At 31.8% G+C, this 19,656-nt stretch overlaps 1 protein-coding gene across 1 annotated transcript in view; it reads left to right on the top strand.

Moving 5' to 3' along the window:
- The window catches only part of LOC129227381 (uncharacterized), a 77,683-nt gene that overhangs the window by 15,768 nt on the left and 42,259 nt on the right, over window positions 1–19,656 (top strand). Inside the window, exon 2 of the mRNA XM_054861934.1 lies at window positions 15,732–15,912. Within this exon, the coding sequence (XP_054717909.1) occupies window positions 15,732–15,912 (181 nt within the window). The remainder of the gene's footprint in view (window positions 1–15,731; window positions 15,913–19,656) is intronic.

The following is a 19,656-nucleotide window of genomic DNA, read 5'->3' as shown; positions in this document are numbered from 1 at the left end:
TACTTTTCCATCCATATGTAATTGTTTTCAAGTAGCTATCACGAAATTTGGGAGCTGCATAAAAAACGCTTCTTTAATTAATATTGTAAACTGGCAACAACTTGTCCCCATCACGTGATTTGCTTTTTAACGTTGGCAAATTTGGACTTTGTCATAGAGTAAAGAAATATACATAGAGAGGCTCCGTCTACGGTAAAAATTAGATGAAATTGAAGCCGGAGTTGTGGGATAAAGCGGTTCAATGATAGGCGGGGTTATGATAACACGATGGCTAAGCGAGAATAGTTTTCACCAATCTCGCAAAGAGTCTGAATCAAGTAGCTTCCGGATTGGTTTGCATTTTAATTCATGTTTTAATGCAATTTCAAAAACGTGCTTCTAAACTTGCATTAATATGAGATTCAGTAATGAACCTCCCCCCACCTTCAACTCCTCAGAAATATGGATAAATCCTTTAAATTGGTTATCTTGTTTGGCGGGAAGCTTTTTGCTCATCAAGCAACCACCTCAATTAAAAACGCTTCCCCGCCAAAAAAAAAACAATTTGAAGGATCTATCCATATTTCTGAGGAGTTGAAGAGGGGAGGAGGTTCTAACGGAAGTAGGTGTGATGGAAGAGGAGAACAGGGAGTATTATAGTTTGGCAGATACTTGGCGGGCAAACTAAATATCATGACCTTTTAAGACTGATGCTTTTTTGGTTTAGGATGAAGGCTTTCTTTTTTGTGGAGAAAAGTTAAAGCTTTTCGCGGCGGGGAAATTTTTACAACTGGGTTGTTTTTCATGAGATAAATGTTTATGTCACGTTATTTCCTTTCAAATGCAGTTCAATCGATCGCGACTGGTGACAGATTGGATTTGAGCACGCCACGCTTGTATATCAATTTGGAAGCATTTTCTTCCATTTGTCACCAATGAGGTATCATTTGCAACAGTATTTCATACGAGTAACTCGCTGCAAAAGCATAGCAGGGTGAAGTGGAAATAAATGTGTTTTCGAGGAAACTATGTAAATTCAATGTATACAGGGTGATCCGTTTTAACCTGATTGACCATTATTTTCACAACCGTTAGTCCTAGATGTATACTTTCCAATTGCAAAAATGTTCAAAATCAGATGCACAGTTACGATATTGAAAGTTTGAAGCAAAAAGAAAAATTAGTCAAAAAATATAAAATTTAACTTTTTATACGGGCCCCAGGTCTCCTAACTTATATTTAGGGAAATAATCTCAATTAAAAAATAACTCCAACACAAAACGTTTAAAATTAGTACGACCAATATTCACCGATATATGAAACGCAGCGTTTTTTGACTTACACCACTTTTCACTCGCTGTCAATAACGTCTTTTGGGGGAAAATACAGCGATTAACAAGTGTTTAAAAGTAGATGTTTGCATGGAGTATGGTCTTTTGGGGGAAAATATAGCGGTTAACAAGTGTTTAAAATTATATGTTTGCATGGAGTGTGGTTTTGTAGTGTGTTTTTGCGTATCAAGGCATTACATTTGCATTTATTTTTGAATAGCAATGAAAAATATAAACACCTTGTTATTACTAAGACGACCTGTCATTCTTCTGAAAGGGCGAAAAGTTGCAATGTCATCTTCTGTATGGTTCCTTGAAACTTTGAACTAGAATATCTCCTTGATTTTTGGTTGCACAAATGCCAAGTTTTTTGTGTGACTAATAGTTTTCAATGGAGATTATTTCTATAAATATTAGTTAAGGTACCTAGGGCCGGTATAAAAAGTTAAATTTTGTATTTTTTGACACATTTTTATTTTTGCTTCAAACTTTCAATATCTTAACTCTGCATCTGATTTTGAACATTTTTGCAATTGAAAGTATACATCTAGGACTAACGGTTGCGAAAATAAAGATCTTGCAGGTCAAAACGAAAACCCTGTATAAATAAATAACTATAATTATTTATTTTCTTGCTTTATAAAACGAGAATATGTGTCATTGTTTTCATTTTCAAAAAAGTGTACTGTACCATAACTGAAAATGACAAAATAAACTCAAGAATCTCACAAATGATAAAAATATTTCATCTTGAGCGACACTGGATTTCATCCGTTAGCTAGTTTGTCACACAGTAGAGCGCATCTGTCACACGCTTTCGCTGGAAACAAAATGAATTTTTTAGAGAAAAGAAAAAAAAAGTGAAATCATTTTTTTTTCTCAAGGAATAGCTTGGATTTTTTTTCTGCTTCTTCCCTTGCCCCCCCCCCCCCCGTTGCTGCATATACAGAGCACCTCCAATAAACATCCCGTAAAATATTCCCTCTTCTGCTTGCGAGCGATAAATAAATAGAACCTCCTCCCCCCCCCCCCGCTCCCATGGTTGATAACTGAAAAAGAGCATCAGCAGAGGCTTCTTGAGATAGAAATTTGGAAGAAAAAAAAGTTTTTAGAGGAAGGATGAGGAAGAAAAGACGCAAATCGATATTTTTCCTCTGAGATAGCTGTTTATCTCTGTACAGTTGGAGATATATGTAACGAAAAAGTGAAAAAAATCGATAAATTAGTTTTTACTAAGTATCATAAGAAATATCTTGGTTCTAGGCATTTTTTCACTTTTTCTGCTCTCTTGTATTAAATTTTTGTGGAATGTGATGAATTGTTTTGCTTTAATTATGTTTAATATTTTGCAAAAATACCGAGAAATATTGAAGTTGCCTTAAGAAAAAAATAAAAGAGCTTGAAATATGTTGGGTTTAATATGCCCTTGCATAACGCAAAAAATCCTTTTGTTTAATAGTTACTTTGAAAATTTACGGCATTTAAAATACAATAAATAAATTGTAATTAAAAAAAAAAAAACATTTTTTTGTTGAAGAACTTTAGAAGAAATAATTTAGTTATAGGGTTAGGGGGATTTTAGGGGAAAAAAATTTAAAATACAACAGCGTTTTTCGTTACTGCTCGAACGCCATTTCAATGCTTATAAATAGGGCTATACATCAAATATCAAGCATACATTAAAATAATTTTTTAATTTTGTAAAAGTTGCTCATTTTTTATATTATTAATTAATTAATTTATTAATTAATTAATTTATTTATTTACTTATTTATTTATTTTCGTCGAATTCATTAAACATAAACTTTGGTCATGTTCAATAACTTTAAAAACAATATTATCTATTTGTTTGTTTTCTTTTGTTTGTTTTACCTTTAAGAGGTAGATATTCATATATTTTCTACGACTTACTGATTTATCTTATATGATTAAAAACTGAGAATCTCTATGTATGTACTTATCTACCTAAGTTTCTATGTACCTATGTCCAAATTACTCCTCCCGAACGCCAGTAAACTGATCATCGAACCAGGTATCGATGTATTCGTAATTTTCCCATCTTTATGTTTGGCTTATTAACATTATCCTCCGACAATAATTAGTGGAAATATCAATTAAAACTATTAAGTATGATACTAGGATTTCGACATAGAACCCTTATTTTTCAAAGCCTTTCCTCCACTCCCAGAAGTACTTTAAAAGGAGGATTTAAGAAACGTAACATATACTACGTTTCTATCACTATATTTTCACAAAAAATATTTACTATGATGCAAAAGGCAGGATTTTTTTACAAGAACAATCGCGTGATTAAACTAAACTACATTATCATGTTTCGATAAGGATATCTTGTTCTATGCGGAAAGATGCAAAGAACTTGAAAAAGGCGTCTGTCGAAAAAAAATGCATTTAGGGTAACTGCACCAGTTACCCTAACTGGTTCTAACTAACAGGTCTGTTACTAGACAGGCAAGGGTTTAGTAACAGACAGTCGTAAGTTTGGATTTAAGTAATAACTTAAACTTTAGGGGGCTAAAACTGATATTTCTGCCACCCATGAATACGGTGCAACCGTCTAGTGTTATCAGAGGGAATTTTATGAGCCAGTTGGTACTTGCAAGGCAGTGGTGGAAGGTTTGAACAGACACTACGAGGTCTGCTGGTGTTTCGTGTTCATTTGAATTTTATAAGGTTTTAAATCAAAAACTAAAGAACTTTTGCCCATTTTAAAGAGAAAAGGGGAAATTCTGTTCATTATTCGTCCTTTCTTCATCCTATCTGTTATTCGGTATGATCAGAATTGCCGGTGTCTGTTACTGGGTATTCAGTAAATTACCACCCAATAGCCAGGGCTAAAGCAGAAATACGTGAAATACACCGCCAGCTCAGTCATTTCCAACCGAAGACTGCAGTTTCGTGCTTATTAGCACTCATCAGCCCGGCATAGGAAAGTGACTGAGCTGGAGATGGAAAACCTCTTAAGGAAGCCAAGAGTGCCAAACAATTGGGTTGTAATTTCTTGAATATACCATGCCTTGCCTTCAATCCTCGAGTTGAACCGAACCATTGCTTCGGTCTCTCGTCTGGTCTGTGCTAATTCTATATTAGCTACCAGTTTGTTTCGCACTCTTGGCTTCCTTAAGAGGTTTTCCATCTCCAGCTCATTCACTTTCCTATGCCGGGCTGATGAGTGCTAATAAGCACGAAACTGCAGTCCTCGGCTGGAAATGACTGATCTGGCGGTGTATTTCATGTATTTCTGCCTTAGCCCTGGCTATAGGGCGGAAACTTACTGAAATTACCATGCCTTGACTTCAATGTTCGCGTTGAACCGAACCATTGCTTCGGTCACTCGTCTGAGCTGCGCTAATTCTACATTAGCTACCTGTTTGGCACTCTTGGCTTCCTTATGAGGTTTCCCATCTCCAGCTCAGTCACTTTCCTATGCCGGGCTGATGACTGCTAAGAAGCATGAAACTGCAGTCCTCGGCTGGAAATGACTGAGCTGGCGGTGTATTTCATGTATTTCTGTTACTGGGGTTCGGACCTTTTTTTCGAAATTGAGCAGATAAAAATAGAATGAACTAATTCAGAGGATCCAACTGCAGCCAAACGTGTTATGAGATGCAGTTGCATGAGCGAAAAAAAGTTCAAAAAACTAAATTCATTGAAAGGCTCAGAAAATTGAGTTCACCTGAGAACGAGGTCTTAAGCATGTCTGTTACTGGTGGCGCTACCCTGTGTTGACAAATAGAAGCACGCTTCCTGAAAATACATTTGAGCATACGTTATTCAGTAAATTACCGCCCAAGCCAAGGCTAAAGCAGAAATACATCGCCAGCTCAGTCATTTCCAGCCGAGAACTGCAGTTTCGTGCTTATTAGCACTCATCAGCCCGGCATAGGAAAGTGACTGAGCTGGAGATGGAAAACCTCTTATGGAAGTCAAGAGGGGCAAACAAACTGGTAGCTAATGTAGAATTAGCACAGACCAGACGAGTGACCGAAGCAATGGTTCGGTTGAACTCGAAAATTGATGGCAAGGTATGGCATATTCATGGTATATCAATATGGGCCAGTAATTTACTGAATATACCATGCCTTGCCATCAATTTTTGAGTTGAACCGAACCATTGCTTCGGTCACTCGTCTGGTCTGTGCTAATTATACATTAGCTACTAGTTTACGTGAAATACACCGCCAGCTCAGTCATTTCCAGCCGAGGACTGCAGTTTGGTGCTTATTAGCACTCATCAGCCCGGCATAGGAAAGTGACTGAGCTGAAGGTGGAAAACCTCTTAAGGAAGCCAAGAGTGCGAAATAAACTGGTAGCTAATATAGAATTAGCAGACCAGACGAGTGACCGAAGCAATGGTTCGGTTCAACTCGAAGATTGAACGCAAGGCAAGGTATATTCAGTAAATTACCGCCCATTAGCCAGGGCTAAAGCAGAAATACGTGAAATACACCGCCAGTTCAGTCACTGAGCTGGCGGTGTATTTCACGTATTTCTGCTTTAGCCCTGGCTAATGGGCGGTAATTTACTGAATATAGCTACTAGTTTGTTTGGCCCTCTTTTCTTCCATAAGAGGTTTTCCATCTCCAGCTCAGTCACTTTCCTATGCCGGGCTGATAAGCGCTAATAAGCACGAAACTGCAGTCCTCGGCTGGAAAGGACTGAGCTGGCGGTGTATTTCATGCATAAGTTATTAGTTCTTTAAAAAAAAAAAAAAGTAAATAAATAAATTTCGATATGTTTCAGTCTTCTAAGGTTTAATAAAGGTAATTTTCTCCTTCTGTAGTATAGAAAAGTAATTATCGTTTGAGATGATATAATTTTCTTCAAAATTGTCAAGGCGTTGACTAATACACATATTTTTTCGATTTTCAATAGTTAATATCGTTTAAATTTAGTTTTTTTTCTGCACTTTAACACTTTATCTTCTGTAACGCAACAACTCTCTAGTGTCGTTTATGTTTTATTGTATCATTGTAAAGCTTTTATGCATTTTTTCCTACTTTTTTACATATATTGATGCTAAATTACCAAAATTTTTGTCAAGAGCAAATCAAAATTGTAACAGATAATAATGTAATTTTTTATGTATTTAAATAAAATTCCTCAGGGATCCATTTCCTCAGATTTATCTGAGCATTCAAAATCGATAAACCGAGTAATTGGTAGGTGCGGGTGGTCTCTGAGGGTGTCAAGTGTCAAAATTGAAAACTTTAATGAATGTTAAATTCAAAAAAAAAAAAACAATTTGTTAATTATCACGTTCTAAAGTTCCTGTTTTAAAAGCTATGATAACAAAAAAATTCTTAAAAGTGCTGAAAATGTTGTAGCTTTTATTATCATTCTTATACATAAATGGACATGCTTTCCTATTAAATGCGTTTCGAGTAATTCTTCTAAAATCGTGAAAACTTTAAATTTGAAAACGAAAAAAATGAACTTGTAAGCATTAATTTTATTTTTCATTCCTAAGATGTTATTTTGTTTAATTTTGAGAGATTTCTTTACAGGTAAACGTAATGTTAAATGACAGGATTATCAACATTTTTTGAAATTTCTTCACAACAGAAAAATTTTGCTTACGCACATTTTCTCGTAAAGTAATTCCGCTAAGTAATTCAAAGCTCCGATAACTAACAATTTTTTACTCCATCAATTAAATTTCTCGCAGGTGGTATCAAATTCTTGAAAATTATTTTTCTTTTTAGCATTTTACTTCAGTTCATTTAGATTTTAAAATAATTATCTTTCGTTGTGCTTTGTTTGCAATTTATCAACACAGAGCATATAACTTAAATTAATGAAAATTAAACTGTTTCGGATAAAAGTAGAGTTGTTAAAACATGGAATCGTTAAATGATTGCGATACGAATGATAATAATTTCACTTTCACAAAAAGAGTTGCTATTATTTTGATATTTCATTCAATACAGAACCAGCCATTATATCAAACGTGAAACATAATTTTGGTTCGCGTTAGGGGATTATAATTTTACTCGTTTAAAGAGTAGATTTTACGCCTAAAAATTAGTCTAAAGTATCTTTAAGCATGGCATATTTTAAACCTAAAATTTCTTTTAGATATCCCAAGCGACGGCTTATAAAACCATTAGATAATTCAATAAAAGATTATAAATAATAAAAATGTTTTAAATGATGTTTTTAATGATGCATTTTTTATGCCATGAAAAGGGGATAATAATTTTACTCGTTTAAAGAGTAGATTTTACGCTTAAAAAATGAAGTTCAAAGTACCTTGAAGCATGGCATATTTTTTACCTAAAATTTCTTTTATATATCCCAAGTGACGACTTATAAAACCATTAGATAATTCAATAAAAGATTATAAAACATGAAAGTGTTTTAAATGATGCATTTTTATGCCATAAAAAGGGGATAATCATTTTACTCGTTTAAAGAGTAGATTTTACGCTGAAAAAATTGAGTCCAAAGTACCTTGAAGCATGGCATATTTTATACCTAAAATTTCTTTTATATATTCCAAGCGACGGCTTATAAAACCATTAGATAATTCAATAAAAGATTATAAAACATGAAAATGTTTTAAACGATGCATTTTTATGCCATAAAAAGGGGATAATCATTTTACTCGTTTAAAGAGTAGATTTTACGCTGAAAAAATGAAGTCTAAAGTATCTTTGGCATGGCATATTTTATACCTAAAATTTCTTTTATATATCCCAAGCCACGGATTATAAAACCATTAGATAATTCAATACAAGATTTTAAAAAATGGAAATGTTTTAAATGATGCATTTTTATGCCATAAAAAGGGGATAATCATTTTACTCGTTTAAAGAGTAGATTTTACGCTTAAAAAATGAAGTCCAAAGTACCTTGAAGCATGGCATATTTTATACCTAAAATTTCTTTTATATATTCCAAGCGACGGATTATAAAACCATTGGATAATTCAATAAAAGATTTTAAAAAATGGAAATGTTTTAAATGATGCATTTTTATGCCATAAAAAGGGGATAATCATTTTACTCGTTTAAAGAGTAGATTTTACGCTGAAAAAATGAAGTCTAAAGTATCTTTGGCATGGCATATTTTATACCTAAAATTTCTTTTATATATTCCAAGCGACGGATTATAAAACCATTAGATAATTCAATAAAAGATTTTAAAAAATGGAAATGTTTTAAATGATGCATTTTTATGCCATAAAAAAAAATGGGGATAATCATTTTACTCGTTTAAAGAGTAGATTTTACGCTGAAAAGTAATGAAGTCTAAAGTATCTTAAGGCATGGCATATTTTATACCTAAAATTTCTTTTATATATTCCAAGCGACGGATCATAAAACCATTAGATAATTCAATAAAAGATTTTAAAAAATGGAAATGTTTTAAATGATGCATTTTTATGCCATAAAAAGGGGATAATCATTTTACTCGTTTAAAGAGTAGATTTTACGCTGAAAAAATGAAGTCTAAAGTATCTTAAGGCATGGCATATTTTATACCTAAAATTTCTTTTATATATTCCAAGCGACGGATCATAAAACCATTAGATAATTCAATAAAAGATTTTAAAAAATGGAAATGTTTTAAATGATGCATTTTTATGCCATAAAAAGGGGATAATCATTTTACTCGTTTAAAGAGTAGATTTTACGCTGAAAAAATGAAGTCTAAAGTATCTTAAGGCATGGCATATTTTATACCTAAAATTTCTTTTATATATTCCAAGCGACGGATCATAAAACCATTAGATAATTCAATAAAAGATTTTAAAAAATGGAAATGTTTTAAATGATGCATTTTTATGCCATAAAAAGGGGATAATCATTTTACTCGTTTAAAGAGTAGATTTTACGCTGAAAAAATGAAGTCTAAAGTATCTTAAGGCATGGCATATTTTATACCTAAAATTTCTTTTATATATTCCAAGCGACGGATCATAAAACCATTAGATAATTCAATAAAAGATTTTAAAAAATGGAAATGTTTTAAATGATGCATTTTTATGCCATAAAAAGGGGATAATCATTTTACTCGTTTAAAGAGTAGATTTTACGCTGAAAAAATGAAGTCTAAAGTATCTTAAGGCATGGCATATTTTATACCTAAAATTTCTTTTATATATTCCAAGCGACGGATCATAAAACCATTAGATAATTCAATAAAAGATTTTAAAAAATGGAAATGTTTTAAATGATGCATTTTTATGCCATAAAAAGGGGATAATCATTTTACTCGTTTAAAGAGTAGATTTTACGCTGAAAAAATGAAGTCTAAAGTACCTTGAAGCATGGCATATTTTATACCTAAAATTTCTTTTATATATCCCAAGCCACGGATTATAAAACCATTAGATAATTCAATACAAGATTTTAAAAAATGGAAATGTTTTAAATGATGCATTTTTATGCCATAAAAAGGGGATAATCATTTTACTCGTTTAAAGAGTAGATTTTACGCTTAAAAAATGAAGTCCAAAGTACCTTGAAGCATGGCATATTTTATACCTAAAATTTCTTTTATATATTCCAAGCGACGGATTATAAAACCATTGGATAATTCAATAAAAGATTTTAAAAAATGGAAATGTTTTAAATGATGCATTTTTATGCCATAAAAAGGGGATAATCATTTTACTCGTTTAAAGAGTAGATTTTACGCTGAAAAAATGAAGTCTAAAGTATCTTAAGGCATGGCATATTTTATACCTAAAATTTCTTTTATATATTCCAAGCGACGGATCATAAAACCATTAGATAATTCAATAAAAGATTTTAAAAAATGGAAATGTTTTAAATGATGCATTTTTATGCCATAAAAAGGGGATAATCATTTTACTCGTTTAAAGAGTAGATTTTACGCTGAAAAAATGAAGTCTAAAGTACCTTGAAGCATGGCATATTTTATACCTAAAATTTCTTTTATATATCCCAAGCCACGGATTATAAAACCATTAGATAATTCAATACAAGATTTTAAAAAATGGAAATGTTTTAAATGATGCATTTTTATGCCATAAAAAGGGGATAATCATTTTACTCGTTTAAAGAGTAGATTTTACGCTTAAAAAATGAAGTCCAAAGTACCTTGAAGCATGGCATATTTTATACCTAAAATTTCTTTTATATATTCCAAGCGACGGATTATAAAACCATTGGATAATTCAATAAAAGATTTTAAAAAATGGAAATGTTTTAAATGATGCATTTTTATGCCATAAAAAGGGGATAATCATTTTACTCGTTTAAGGAGTAGATTTTACGCTGAAAAAATGAAGTCTAAAGTATCTTTGGCATGGCATATTTTATACCTAAAATTTCTTTTATATATTCCAAGCGACGGATCATAAAACCATTAGATAATTCAATAAAAGATTTTAAAAAATGGAAATGTTTTAAATGATGCATTTTTATGCCATAAAAAGGGGATAATCATTTTACTCGTTTAAAGAGTAGATTTTACGCTTAAAAAATGAAGTCCAAAGTACCTTGAAGCATGGCATATTTTTATACCTAAAATTTCTTTTATATATTCCAAGCGACGGATTATAAAACCATTGGATAATTCAATAAAAGATTTTAAAAAATGGAAATGTTTTAAATGATGCATTTTTATGCCATAAAAAGGGGATAATCATTTTACTCGTTTAAAGAGTAGATTTTACGCTGAAAAAATGAAGTCTAAAGTATCTTTGGCATGGCATATTTTATACCTAAAATTTCTTTTATATATTCCAAGCGACGGATTATAAAACCATTAGATAATTCAATACAAGATTTTAAAAAATGGAAATGTTTTAAATGATGCATTTTTATGCCATAAAAAGGGGATAATCATTTTACTCGTTTAAAGAGTAGATTTTACGCTGAAAAAATGAAGTCTAAAGTATCTTAAGGCATGGCATATTTTATACCTAAAATTTCTTTTATATATTCCAAGCGACGGATCATAAAACCATTAGATAATTCAATAAAAGATTTTAAAAAATGGAAATGTTTTAAATGATGCATTTTTATGCCATAAAAAGGGGATAATCATTTTACTCGTTTAAAGAGTAGATTTTACGCTGAAAAAATGAAGTCTAAAGTACCTTGAAGCATGGCATATTTTATACCTAAAATTTCTTTTATATATTCCAAGCGACGGATTATAAAACCATTAGATAATTCAATAAAAGATTTTAAAAAATGGAAATGTTTTAAATGATGCATTTTTATGCCATAAAAAGGGGATAATCATTTTACTCGTTTAAAGAGTAGATTTTACGCTGAAAAAATGAAGTCTAAAGTACCTTGAAGCATGGCATATTTTATACCTAAAATTTCTTTTATATATTCCAAGCGACGGATCATAAAACCATTAGATAATTCAATAAAAGATTTTAAAAAATGGAAATGTTTTAAATGATGCATTTTTATGCCATAAAAAGGGGATAATCATTTTACTCGTTTAAAGAGTAGATTTTACGCTGAAAAAATGAAGTCTAAAGTACCTTGAAGCATGGCATATTTTATACCTAAAATTTCTTTTATATATCCCAAGCCACGGATTATAAAACCATTAGATAATTCAATACAAGATTTTAAAAAATGGAAATGTTTTAAATGATGCATTTTTATGCCATAAAAAGGGGATAATCATTTTACTCGTTTAAAGAGTAGATTTTACGCTTAAAAAATGAAGTCCAAAGTACCTTGAAGCATGGCATATTTTATACCTAAAATTTCTTTTATATATTCCAAGCGACGGATTATAAAACCATTGGATAATTCAATAAAAGATTTTAAAAAATGGAAATGTTTTAAATGATGCATTTTTATGCCATAAAAAGGGGATAATCATTTTACTCGTTTAAAGAGTAGATTTTACGCTGAAAAAATGAAGTCTAAAGTATCTTTGGCATGGCATATTTTATACCTAAAATTTCTTTTATATATTCCAAGCGACGGATTATAAAACCATTAGATAATTCAATAAAAGATTTTAAAAAATGGAAATGTTTTAAATGATGCATTTTTATGCCATAAAAAGGGGATAATCATTTTACTCGTTTAAAGAGTAGATTTTACGCTGAAAAAATGAAGTCTAAAGTATCTTAAGGCATGGCATATTTTATACCTAAAATTTCTTTTATATATTCCAAGCGACGGATCATAAAACCATTAGATAATTCAATAAAAGATTTTAAAAAATGGAAATGTTTTAAATGATGCATTTTTATGCCATAAAAAGGGGATAATCATTTTACTCGTTTAAAGAGTAGATTTTACGCTGAAAAAATGAAGTCTAAAGTATCTTAAGGCATGGCATATTTTATACCTAAAATTTCTTTTATATATTCCAAGCGACGGATCATAAAACCATTAGATAATTCAATAAAAGATTTTAAAAAATGGAAATGTTTTAAATGATGCATTTTTATGCCATAAAAAGGGGATAATCATTTTACTCGTTTAAAGAGTAGATTTTACGCTGAAAAAATGAAGTCTAAAGTATCTTAAGGCATGGCATATTTTATACCTAAAATTTCTTTTATATATTCCAAGCGACGGATCATAAAACCATTAGATAATTCAATAAAAGATTTTAAAAAATGGAAATGTTTTAAATGATGCATTTTTATGCCATAAAAAGGGGATAATCATTTTACTCGTTTAAAGAGTAGATTTTACGCTGAAAAAATGAAGTCTAAAGTATCTTAAGGCATGGCATATTTTATACCTAAAATTTCTTTTATATATTCCAAGCGACGGATCATAAAACCATTAGATAATTCAATAAAAGATTTTAAAAAATGGAAATGTTTTAAATGATGCATTTTTATGCCATAAAAAGGGGATAATCATTTTACTCGTTTAAAGAGTAGATTTTACGCTGAAAAAATGAAGTCTAAAGTATCTTAAGGCATGGCATATTTTATACCTAAAATTTCTTTTATATATTCCAAGCGACGGATCATAAAACCATTAGATAATTCAATAAAAGATTTTAAAAAATGGAAATGTTTTAAATGATGCATTTTTATGCCATAAAAAGGGGATAATCATTTTACTCGTTTAAAGAGTAGATTTTACGCTGAAAAAATGAAGTCTAAAGTATCTTTAGGCATGGCATATTTTATACCTAAAATTTCTTTTATATATTCCAAGCGACGGATTATAAAACCATTAGATAATTCAATAAAAGATTTTAAAAAATGGAAATGTTTTAAATGATGCATTTTTATGCCATAAAAAGGGGATAACCATTTTACTCGTTTAAAGAGTAGATTTTACGCTTAAAAAATGAAGTCCAAAGTACCTTGAAGCATGGCATATTTTATACCTAAAATTTCTTTTATATATCCCAAGCCACGACTTATAAAACCATTAGATAATTCAATAAATGATTATAAGAAATTACGGGATCAAAGAGAGAAATAATAGCTTCAAGTTTTGAAAAGACAATAGGAGGGAGTGGAGAAAGCAATTGAAAACTATTCGTTTACAGTCGTTAATGTTAACAAAATGCTCGAACGTATTGTTTGTCCTCATTTAAGAATTTTTGAAGGAAAATTATTCCCTGCAAACGTTTTCTTTTACTTTAGTTTCCGTATCCCATTTATTTACGTCGTTACGTTTTGCTGCTCAAATATACCTTGCAGCATGAATTGCGAGCTGAAATTAGAATAGTGTTAAAGTATACTTTGCTTAAAACAAACAATAAAAACATGTGCTATGTAATGGGGTTGTTTCCTTCGGTCAAAAATATTACTTTTAATCACTAAAATTGATAGAATAAGGAAAAAAAAAACGTAGACCCAGAAAATACTTTTATTTTTCCAACAGTTACTTTTTAGTTATTTTTTTAAAATGCCCGATTTTGAAAACAAGGTGTGGTCTTGATGACGTCACAAATGATGCACTTTTTCGCATCTTTCTACCGCGTTTCCACGGTATAATAATCAATCAGCGAATCAATTATCGTGCTCTACGCTTGCTATCAACCCTATCGTTGCCAATACACGTGAGTAAAGATGCGGATTAAATATTTTGCTCGCTGAAGGGCAAAACTGAATGGCAGTTCATCATTTGTGATGTCATCGGCAGAAGCCGTAAACAGTAAAAGCTCTCCGATTTACGTTTTTTTTTTAAATGTTAACCTTAAACAAATTATTTAAAAAATGGTCAGATCCGGTGTTTTTAAGCATGCTCTTTCGGAAAAAAAAAAATACTTTTAAAATTTTGGGAAAGACCCCATTGCGCAAATGTGACTGCAGAATGATGTTTTGTTGATTTATAGCATATAAAAATGACAGAAAATATAAACAAGTTAAATTTACTAACAAGAAAATAATATTGGATTACCATTATCTTGAAAATTTACCTTGATACGTTAACGACACTTAATTGACCAATGCTTGATATGCTCCTCTTAGAATGGTTTTTGCAAAAGGGGGAAAGGTTTCTCATTGCCGCTAGGCGGCGCTGAATGGCTCTGGAACATCACGTAAACGACGTTACAGTGACAAACGCATATCGTTGTGAAATGCCTGTAACGAGAGTTTTAAAATGCCCTATAAACTAGCAAATTTTAATGAAAATAAAAAATAAATTGAAATTTTAATGAATTCTAGAAGCCCACTATGGTGTATCAAATGGTTTCAACCAAATGCGTCTGATATGAGCTAAATAAAATAATTCCAATTAAATCGCTCTTTTTTTTTTTTTTTTTTGTTCTCTTTCTTTCTTCTTGCTATAGTCTACGCACATAACTAGTACCTTTTCTTTATGGGTACCATAATAAAGTACCTAATTAGTTTCATGAGTATCAAGAAAACATTATTTGAAGTAGGGGCGTTGTTAAACGAAAATAATCATCAAGTACTAGCTCTCTAGAATTCGCATCAAAATGAGTAACCCCCTGAGAGATTGAGGTTGAAATTTTTTTTAAACAACATCTTCCCCCCTCCCCCCCCCCCCCCGAAGAATCCAGAAATGATTTCAGTTCAAAATATTTCATTTACGATTTATTCCAAACACCAAATTCTGTACAAAATAATACCATTTGATAAAACGAAAAAAAAAAGAAATTCCGTTTTTATGTGGTTTTTTGCTTACGACAAGTTATTGGATGTGGGTGAAGAGGGTAAGAGTTAAGAAAATAAAGTATTGCAAGAAAATATAAGAAGGTCGATTCCTTCGATTCTGCATAAAAGAAACGTTAATCTTTTTCAGAACTGTTTCACAACAGAAACTGACAAAGTCAGCAAAAATTCCCAATAACAAACAATTCGTTGCAATGAAATCTTGCTTTTACAATGCGAATTTTTGTAATATAGTCGTATTGTGAATAATGTCGCTGTTGTAAATATTACAAAACTCTTGCTTTCCAGGTTTCACAGTTAAAAAAAAATTCATTTTATATCTCAAATTTCAGATTGCAACAGGACGTTTTTTGGTGAAACGAACGTGAAGTATCCTTTACGAGTGACTGGACCTTTCCAGAGATACCTCCCCTTTGTCTGCAAGATAGCGTTCGTCGCGGCTGGAAAAGAATTCGGCGATTTCGTCGAGCTGACGTTTCTCTCTTTCCAGATCGGGAGACTCGAGCTAACAAGGTAATTTATTTATTTTGTGCTAGCACGGCTTTGCCCGTAGTAGAAAATTAAAAGGTCATTTGGTTCGCCTGTATATTCGCAAATAATGGACGATAAATTTCTCGCCAATTTGCTATGTTAATTTGCTTGCCCATGTTATGGTTCCACGTTATGATAATTTGGTAATTTAATCGTCCACGTTGTGATAATTTGCTGGGAAAAATTTTCTTAAAATTGCAATACAAAAAGAACAAAAACTAATTTTCGAAAAATCAATCGAGGTACACACCCCCATGTTATAAACTAATTATTTGCCGAATTTCAAGAAAAATCGCGCGAACGGTCAAAGCACTATGCGCGTCACAGAGATCCTGAAAGACAGAGAGATGCACAGACAGAGATACTTTGAGCTTTATTATTAGTAAAGATATTACTTATTATTTGTGTACTAATTTCTATAAGTAAGAATTTCTTTTCAATGTATTAGCTTTTATTCAAAAACGTGAAGCTAAATCAAAACCAAGTATCTGATGATTGTTTTGAAAATCTACCCGTTATTATGTGAATTCTCAAACGTAGTGTAAATTTCAAATAGGAAATTTAAACATATGTATGAATTATTTTCTAGCATTAGTATGTAATATTTTCGGGAAAAAATATTTTCGCAAAACAAAAGTTTCGCTTCGAAAAAATTTGTTGTATGAAGAATTCAAAAACATTAAAAAAATTGTATTAAAAATGTTTCGAATGGAATGATTTTTGAGCACTCATTTTTTAACTGTAAAAAAAAGTCTTGATCAAAATAAAATCCACTACAGTTCGGTGCAAAAAAACTACGATGAAGTATGGGGAAAATAAGCAAGTTATTAAGAGATATTAAGTTTAACATTTTGCTTCTTTTTCATAGACTATTTCACATACATATAGCTGCTAACTATTTATGATGCAACTCAAAAGACTATCCGCTCAGAAAAGTTAAATTCTTTTAAGTTTTCCTATATATCCTAGCAAATTTAGAATCCCTTTCTAAAAGCATGGAACCCGTAGCAGTTGTAAATTTGAATAGAAGTTTCGCAACTAAAATTCCGAAATGAAGAAGAATCAGCGTAATCAAAGTAAGAGTTATTCAATAGAGCGCAACGCGCAGAAAATGTAGCTTCGATTGAAAGCAGTAATTTTCAATGGAACTTTAATTCATAACAAACTTCATTCTGAATACTCTTCGTTTAAGGCTCCAATTTTTTTTTTTTTATAATTTGCGAAAGAAAAAAAGATCAACTTATTTTGCCAACTGTGATTTTAATAAAAACAACTTAATTTTATTTTTGAACTCTTTCAATGTGTAGTGGTGAAATAGCAATGCAGATACAAAAACAAACAATATATATATACATATATATATATATATATATATATATATATATATAATATTTTGGGTTCCATTTTCAGTTTTGGCCCAAATACATACTATTTTCAAACGCCAGTTTAATTCGTAAAAGAATGATTAATAGAATAGTACTGTAAATCGTAGCAGTAAATAACGAAACGAAAGTAGTTCCGGTTCCTGCAAGATTTGATGCAATAGAGCGACTCCAATTGTTCCGTCTATTTTCTTGAAATCAAATATTTATCCGATTCAAATTAGAAATCCGAATAAAACCAACCTACACACCAACTTTGCGAAGTCTCACTGTCAGAGAATGACACTATTAACAGTTGGGAAAAAGATCACTCATTCGCACAAAAGTTCAAGTGCAGTTCATACAAACGTGCTTGAACCATATGTTCCTGGACTTCGCAAAAATAATAAATATGTATAATGTTCTAACCATTGAGAAGAGATAAAATGAAGGAAGTAAGGACTTTCATTCATAAAACCAAGATCCCAGGTCATGTGATAGATTTTAAAGCAAAGCGCATTCGTCGTTGTTGAGTTACGTGACTTGGAGTCTTTTGGTCCGCTTTTGCTAAGCCAATGATTCGACTTGCTCTCTCCATTTTAGTTCCTGCTCTAAGGTTTTACCAGCACTCGTGCACAAATAATATGACCATTTCTTTTAGAGTGGGCATTCTGATTCTTTTTAACAATAAATAGATTGTTACTTCCTTTTACAAAAAAGGAAGTATTGTATTCGCGAAAAAAATTTCATCCAAAAATCGGCCTTAATTTCCATTTTGCTCATCCCCAAGTGAATGTTGAGTTTTTTTTTCAACCTGACCACACGTGGATATGTGCCTAGGAACGTACAAACACCCGAAATATCCATTTTGACGATCCCCGAGTTAATTACAACGAGTTTTCTCGTGATGTCTGTATGTACGTATGTATGTGCGTATGTATGTCGCATAACTCACAAGAACGGAATGTCCTAGAAAGTTGAAATTTGGTACTTAGACTCCTAGTAGGGTCTAGTTGTGCACCTCCCCTTTTGGTTGCATTCCGATGCTTCAAAGAGGGTCTTTTGCTATTTTTTGGGGGGGGGGGGGAACCATTGCTAATTTCGATGTAAACTCATGTGGTGTTATAATTTGGCGGACACTTGGAGATATATCGCCAGTCTTTTTGTCGCCAAGTTTTGTCGCCAGCTTGGCGACAAATTTGGCGATTTTTATTAATTATTAATTTTTTTTAAATCTGGTTTCAATTTGGCCACTGTTGGTGATATTTAGAGAGTAAACTATTGAATCACATTAAAACTGCCAATAATGAGAAAATGACATTAAATTGGAGTAAAAGGAAGTCATGTGATGCACACACCAGCTCGCTTGCTTAAGATTCAAACCAAAAAATATGAATGCAAATTAGTATTCAACATAGCAAATAGCGTAACTTTAATTCATCGACTTCTCTATACAGCTCAAAAAAACAGCTTCAAACAAATAGGAAAAAAAAAACCACGGGAGATAAAAATCCATTCACAGACGATGCCTTTGTACGACTTCCACGCACCCCCTTATGAAAGTGCCATTGAAAACTTTATTTACATCATATGCAAGTCCACAGACGGAAATTCATCGAATACATACCCCAGAATGAGATCTTGAATACGATCGGATTTCCAATATAACCTTGGATTTGGCGTGGTCGTGAATAGAAATCAGATATTTCTCATGTCCCTTTTATGGGGGAAATCATTGTTAATTTCGATTTAAACTCAAGTGGTGTTATAATTTGGCGGACACTTGGCGATATATCGCCATCCTTTTGGTCGCCAAGTTTTGTCGTCAGCTTGGCGACAAATTTGGCGATTTTTATTTACTATTTTTTTTTTAAATTTGGATTCAATTTGGCTACTGTTGGTGATATTTAGAGAGTAAACCATTGAATCACATTAAAATTGCCGATAATGAGAAAATGACATTAAATTGGAGTAAAAGGAAGTCATGTGATGTACACACCAGCTCGTTTGCTTAAGATTTAAACCAAAAAATATGAATGCAAATTAGTATTCAACATAGCAAATAGCGTAACTCTAATTCATCGACTTCTCTATACAGCTCAAAAAAACAGCTTCAAACAAATAGGAAAAAAAAAAAAAAAACCACGGGAGATAAAAATCCATCCACAGACGATGCCTTTGTATGACTTCCACGCACCCCCTTATGAAAGTATCATTGAAAACTTTATTCACATCATATGCAAGTCCGCAGAGGGAAATTCATCGAATACATACCCCAGAATGAGATCTTGAATACGATCGGATTTCCAATATAACCTTGGATTTGGCGTGGTCGTGAATAGAAATCAGATATTTCTCATGTCCC

This window comes from Uloborus diversus, chromosome 1 (genome assembly GCF_026930045.1).
Source record: "Uloborus diversus isolate 005 chromosome 1, Udiv.v.3.1, whole genome shotgun sequence".
NCBI lineage: Eukaryota > Metazoa > Arthropoda > Arachnida > Araneae > Uloboridae > Uloborus > Uloborus diversus.
The sequence above is the reverse complement of the archived record's forward strand: the minus strand, read 5'-3'. Positions and strand labels throughout refer to the sequence as shown.